The 7,068-nt window shown below is 32.6% G+C and overlaps 3 protein-coding genes across 3 annotated transcripts in view; all 3 read right to left on the bottom strand.

Annotated features, from left to right (window-relative positions):
• Positions 1–322, bottom strand: part of LOC104727758 (MADS-box protein AGL71-like) — a 3,522-nt gene extending 3,200 nt beyond the window's left edge. Inside the window, exon 1 of the mRNA XM_010446831.1 lies at positions 141–322. Coding sequence (XP_010445133.1) covers positions 141–322 — 182 coding nt within the window. The remainder of the gene's footprint in view (positions 1–140) is intronic.
• On the bottom strand, positions 2,137–2,880 carry LOC104722427. Its single transcript, XM_010440581.2, has one exon. The coding sequence runs from the start codon at positions 2,694–2,696 to the stop codon at positions 2,361–2,363; it is 336 nt and encodes a 111-aa protein (XP_010438883.1). The 5' UTR covers positions 2,697–2,880; the 3' UTR covers positions 2,137–2,360.
• Positions 5,905–7,068, bottom strand: part of LOC104722426 (nudix hydrolase 10-like) — a 2,723-nt gene continuing 1,559 nt past the window's right edge. Inside the window, 5 exon segments of the mRNA XM_019231802.1 lie at positions 5,905–6,259; positions 6,350–6,458; positions 6,536–6,570; positions 6,656–6,706; positions 6,793–6,891. Of these exon segments, the coding sequence (XP_019087347.1) occupies positions 6,059–6,259; positions 6,350–6,458; positions 6,536–6,570; positions 6,656–6,706; positions 6,793–6,891 (495 nt within the window). The 3' untranslated portion in view covers positions 5,905–6,058.

Raw genomic sequence — 7,068 nt, 5'->3', positions numbered from 1 at the left:
ATATATATATATATATATATCTAGTACGATTTGGAGCAAATTCATATATGTGCAAGATTCAAACATTAGTATATATATAGGGAGCAGATTATAAATGATTATATTGGCTTATAAAATTAAAAAATGATGTAGATGCTTACTCAGAGCTAGCGAAATCATATAATCTTCCGTTCTGAGAAAAGACAATGGCGGCGACTTGAGCATCGCACAAAACTGAAAGCTCATGAGCTTTCTTCAAGAGACCTTTCCTACGCTTGGAGAACGTGACTTGTCTGCTGGTCACGTTCTCGATTCTTTTGATTTCGATCTTTCCCCTCAGCATCTTCCTGCCAAGATTAAGTTATGGAAACCCTAATTAAGCTGAGCCATTTTTGTTAAAGGAAGATATAAGTTTCTTTTAGATATAGATGAAAACGAACTCACTTTGGATCAGCTCTAACCCAAAAGTCAAGGTGATAAAACTTCCGCAGAAAAGTTTGGGAAATCTGAGAAAATAAAGAAACCCCGGCCCACAAAAACTCTTTTCCTAAATCTGTCAAGATTTGCTTTAAAGACCTCCAATCAAAGAACACAAATCTGTCCAGACCAAACGAATCCGACCAAGAAAATATGTAATATATATATACAAGGAATTGACAAGAAAAGAAAAGAAATTAAAGGAAAAAGAGATGAAAATATAGAGAACAATAAAATTAGTGGAAAGAGACAATGAATGAATGAGTCGCAAATTAACTAGATCCCTCGATGACTTAGTCTCTCTTTCGTCTACCTTTCCTTATGCAGTGGAGACACAAAACCCTAAGTTTCATTAATTAGTCTTGAACTCTTGATTTCTCTCTCTGATTTTAATTAGTCGTCTAAGGAAGAAAAAAAAATCTTATGCAGTGAATGCTAATTAGATTATCCCACGTTGCCGGAAGACAAAGCCCCAAAAAAAAAAAAAGGATATGTAAATCTTAAGCTTCTCTGATTAAGAAATGGCCATAGCGAGCTTTTGATTATACTATATTATTTTTTTTTTGACAAGATGAAGAAGTGGAGACACTAGAGAGAAGAAAAGTAAATTAATGTAAATACTCTATATATTCTCAATTTCAATGTAAATAATGTCCTACTTTATCCAGTTAGATGGGCCTGATGAATGTTTATACATATCATACAATTTGAAGCCAATGTTAATCAATTTTTCCTCTTCGTCAACAAAAATTATGAATGGCAGATATAATCTCCCGGAAAATTACAAATATACATTTCCGATTGCTTCAATTCAATTTTAACTGATATTTATTCAGTGTTTTTTTTCAAATCATGTGTTATGCATCATCTTATATATGATAAAATGATTATGTTGTCTATGATTATTATAAATCCGCAATGGACAAGTACTATACTACATCATCTCGTTTGGATTTTTTTTTCCAGGACCATTTTTTTGGAAACTTATAACACACCATCTCGTTAGCGGCATATCAGTACTACCACATCATATGCATCGCTGCCGAAAAAAGAAAAAAAAACCTACCACAATAAACGCTACTAATCACCTTTATACATTGTAGGCACAGTTGTTTAATCAGTATAACCAGATAGAAACAACGTTAACGGTACAAAAAAAAACTATTTTGGTTTAATCCAAACTTTGAGAATCTTCATCTTATGGAAGTGGAAATAATCTCAGATTTTAAGGCTGCCATGCCATTGATGAAGCCGTAAAACGACCTTGGGGGTGGCAAAAAGATCGAACTCATCTCATCTGGAGAAGATACTCGTACTCAGGCGGCTTGTTCCTTTGTTCGGTCAGTGCTCTTTAAATTTTGCTTGTGTCGAGCAAATCCAATTCACTTGCTAGGGATATTGCCAAAAACATCACTATAGAGAGGGTCATTTGCACTCTTACCTAGGTATGGGTGGTCCAGCTTGTTGGCTGCACAAAATAAAATGAGAATCCATGCTGAGGCGACGGTTGATTTTTAGTTGTCATGTTTAGCTCTTTCTTTATAAATTGCCTTTGTCTGACTCTGTTTTTGAATTTCAGCACTCTGTTTTTAATTTTTTTAAAAATCTCTTTGGCTTTTTCCGCCTTTACCAAGATAACAAAAGAAAGTTTACAACAAGAACAAATTCCAAGAGAGTGAGTTGTTGTCCAATGGAAATGTATCTGTCTTTGTTTGTACCAAACATATAAAACAAAACAATTCACTAACAAATATATGATAAAAAGGCTATTCATTCAAAAACCAAAAAACATAGAAAAAGACCCAAACAGGAAGAAGAAGAAAAAAACTAATAATAGAAAGGGAGATATAGAGGGATGTGATAATAATGTACAGGAAACGACATGATATTGAACTTGTGATGACTTATTCAGGGAGGTTAATGTGAAGTTTAATGAGGAGACCCGGGAAGACATCATCCGGGTCATGGATATGCGGGTTACGCTCCACGATAAACGGGTCGCCGCACTTTTCGCTGATGCTGTGAAGCGTCTCACCTTCCCCTACTATGTATAACTCCTCACATGGCCTCTCCATCATTTGCTTCCCTCTCCAAACCTCACAGTTTCTTCCCCACCCCGCCGCTGCTCCGCTACCTCCTCCGTGGCTGTTTTTAACCGACCCCGCCAGTGTTAGGACCAGCAGTGCCACCAGACAGTAACTCGCCACTGTGTGTGACTTCCACACCATTACTCTTATCATAACTGTATGATTATATGGAGGCTGAGAGCCTGAGAGAGCGAGAGAGAGAGATAAATTGTGATGGCAAAACAAAAAAATGTGTTTTGTTCTTTATCAGGCGTGAGGCTTGTGTTTATGTAAAGAGAGAGAGAGAGAGAGAGAGAGAGAGAGAGAGAGAGAGATTTTGTGATGGCTACACAAACAAATGTGTTTTGTTCTTTCTCAATCGCGAGGGCTTGTGTTTATATACCCATATGATTATAACGCCATATATTTTTCTATATACGTGGTGTAGTACTAATAAGCAATCACTATCACCACTCGTCAATTAAACTAATTCCGCCATTTTGGTCAATTAAATTAACATGTTATTTAGCAAAAGTAACTTTTGGATTCGCCTCGTGTTAATTCATGGATCTAAATCAAAATCCTTATATTTGGAAATCGCACCGTCCCATTAAGTGAGGAGAGAATATATCATAGTCTCATGAAATATGAAATATATATACTCTGAAAAAAAAAACTATGAAATAATAGAAAAATTCCCCAACAAGTCTCTTCTAATATAGGCTTCGGAATCCTTTATATCGTCACAATAGTTAACCAAGGCTAGTAAGTGATTTTGATTAATGGGAACTCGACTTCGCATATCAATGGCTTCCGAAAATGATATTTTCTCATTTTTGATGACTCATGAAAATAATTGGTTTATACTGTTTGCATGTGTTGTATCTTTCTCTTAAGTATAAAAGACATATTTGTAACAATCAATCTTGTTATTGTACTTTTTGGTGAAAAATAACAGCACACAAAACAAAACAAAACCGAAAAGGCAAAAGACTAGACTTCTTGATCAACAAAATACAATGAACCTTGATTACAAAGTTTTGCTCAATGGTGTTCAATTTGGATAAACAAATATAATGTTAACTGAACTATGTTATAGTTTACTTCAAATGGGTTTACAATTTCTATATCCGAAAAATCTGAACTCGTATTAAACAAAGAGATTGAAAAATCTGATCTAAAACTAAAATTTTCTTATAAGACACATAAATAAGAATATATATTTTGTGATAACCTGAGCTTGGTCTTAAATGGAAACTATAACAAACAATTTTGTTTTAGTTGTTATTTCATAGAATAAAATTTAAGAAAATCTAAACCAAAATCTTAAATTCATATGCAACAGTCGTAGTTTTGCTTATTATTCCAAGGACTAGAATCCAAGTTTTGAAAGAGAGAAAAAAATAACTCAAAAGTCACATTTTGTAACAAATTTTCAGTTCTTTATATATATATATCAAAAGAAAAGTATAGGTTGTCTTAGCAGAAATCATCAGAAAAAAAAAACTATAAATATTTACAAGACAGTTTCTTATCAAGAAAGAAAAAAAAAACATTCTCTAGGAGGTCGGCAGTGTGGAATTACTTTCGTTTATAACTTAGTAGTATATCAGACGTAATGCGTATGATGAATTGAATAGACACAGCAAACACACGTACATGTGGGACACATCGGCCTCTTGTTCGTGTAACTAGCGCCGTATAGTTCCTAAGGTGTTGTTCTTGTGACTTCTGTAGATTTCTTTAATTTGTACTGAAATAAACTAAAAAAAATCTAAGAAAGGAAAACAACAAAAAATTATAAGATATATTATTGTCTATTTTTCCTTAGTGGGTCGGCCGACATATGACATTGGCAAATAAGATACCATATGTAATAAGAAAAATAAGAAAATCAGACCAATCTCTAACTAATTGGATATAAATATAACTGAAATATGGGATGATAGGAATTAAAATATGCTTTGGAAAATATGGCGTTATAGTGGTTAATGATTCATTATGTGGATTCAATTTGCATTTTCTTTCCCTTTGCCACAATGAATGACTCTAGTATTTTCTATGAATCTTGGAATCAGTATAAGTTTCGATTTGAGATTTATGATCCTATTTGTTGTGACATAGAGTTTAGATGGTTTATCTCACTTGTTAGTTATGGTTTAGATTTGTGTTAATTATAAGTTATATAATTCTTCGTGACAATAAATAGATAGTAGAATGTCACTTTGTCGTTCGATTTCATCATAGTTTTTAGATTTATATATAAGTAGAAATCTATTTTGGATTGTTGAATGCCATTGTATTGATATTTTATATGTGGTTAAATTCTACTTGTAGGTATCGAGTTTAAGCAAGAAAAAAAAAGGCATATCTGTTTTATTTGACAATATTTCAACTACTTCCACAAAAATAATTGGTTCAAAACTTTAAGACAAAACACATCAACATCAAAACTTTCAGTTGTTGGAAAAAAATGAATGATAATAATGGAAGTATATATCAAAATGAATGTACCCAAGCTATCAAAATAGATTCCAGACATATCTCTGTCTGTATACATCAACACCCGAAGAGTTGAGAATGGAACGTTAAAGAAAAATGGATGAAATGAGTCATGAAGACAATGATTCATTTGAGTACAATCAAATACTTGTATTCGAATATATTGGTATTTATTGATTTATTGCTTAGTGGATTTGATGTGGTGTATAATGTAGTTGTGATTGTATGTTAATGGGTGTGTAATTGTATTGAGCTTTTGAAACCATCAAATAAAAAACAATATCTTCACATTATATTTCTTCATCACGAGCTCCCTATGTGTTTATGCTTGCTATATTAATTGTACTTTGGCTCAGATAATGGTATTTAACTATTTATTGATTTATTGTTTAGTGGATTTGGACGTTTGTATTCATCCCTCTTCTCTCAATCAATCAGAATTTTGTATTTAATATTTAAATTAAAAATAAATCAAAAATTAAATTAAAAAGCAAAACAAATTTTGTATACTTTTAATTAAAGAAAGTTAAATATTGGCTTGATTTAAATTTTACAATTAAATAAGCTTATATATCGGTTTGGGTTTATAAATGAGAATTAGAGTTTAAATTTTACAATTAGAACGAAATTATATGTCGGTTTGGATTTACAAATAATGTGATTATGGTTTAGATTTCACAATTAAAACAAAACTATATGTCGGTTTGGGTTTACAAATAAGTTGGTTAGAGTTTAGATTTTACAATTAGAACGAAATTATATATCGGCTTGAGTTTACAAATGAGGTGGTTAGAGTTTAGATTTTACAATTAGAGCGAAATTATATATCGGTTTAGATTTACAAATGAAGTGGTTAGAGTTTAGATTTTACAATTGGAACGAAATTATATATCGGTTTGGAATTTTTATTTTACAATGATATATACGCATTTTGTTTTCTTATTTTATAAGGGGTGTGAATACACAGGTTCACCCAAGTATTGTCCGGTCTCTTAATAATCATGATGATTAAACCTTAATGGTCGTAGACGAAGTTAAGAAATAGGATTGTTCATATCTTCTAGTTTATTCGAGTAGAGATAACCTAACTTGTCGACAAAGAAAGATGTAATACGTTTTGTGGAAAAACCAGTGTAGCTCTTTTCCATTTTCATTGAGCAAATGCGGTGAATAGCTTTGAAGAGATCGTTCTTTTGTGTGATAGGCTGACAGGCAGAGTCCTCGAACCGCATCCACTGCGCACATTCAAGAAAAAGAATTGGGAAAGATTGCAACAAAATAATGTTTTCAGATTTAGAATAATTAAGAAGTAGAGGTTACTTTACTTGAGCTGCTTCGATCTCTAAATCCTGCTTTTGAATATCGAAGGAGGTAGGTCGCAGGAGACAAACGAAGAATAAATCTGATTTGGCAAAAAATGACTCATGGGTTTGACTGCAAACATAAGGCTAAAAATATTAGAATGTGCAAGTATCAAGATTCAGTGAAGCAGAGGATGTGATGATCCGTACCAGAAAGCTAGAATCTCCACAAACTCTGTGTCGATCTGAAGATATATTAAGATTGAAATATTAGGTTTTATATACTAATAATCTTCATATTCACATATTAAGGCGTATGAATCTGCTTACGCCTGTTTCTTCTTTCACTTCTCTAATGGCTGCTGCGAAAATATCCTCACCCTATACGCAAAAAAAAGAAAAAAAGTTAAGTGAAAATGAAATCTTCAAAAACATGTACAAAGGGATTGAAAACTTATAACGCACACCTCGTCAACAACTCCTGTTGGGATTTTCCAGACACCTGTTCCGCATAATGTACCGTATTTTTCCTGCACAACAAGAATCTGCCTCTAGTTTTTTTAATTTACGATGCAAGATGATCAACCATTCATGTTGACAGCAACACACTTGGTTTTGGAACACCATAAACCTAATAACTGATACCACAAACACACACACACCTCTTTGTTTGCATGCTAATATTATGTCTTTACGTTTTAAGTTGCATGCTGATACATATGATGATTAATTAGTATATTATA

Source organism: Camelina sativa, chromosome 11 (genome assembly GCF_000633955.1).
Source record: "Camelina sativa cultivar DH55 chromosome 11, Cs, whole genome shotgun sequence".
Taxonomy (NCBI): domain Eukaryota; kingdom Viridiplantae; phylum Streptophyta; class Magnoliopsida; order Brassicales; family Brassicaceae; genus Camelina; species Camelina sativa.
This window is presented reverse-complemented; position numbering and strand designations above follow the sequence as displayed.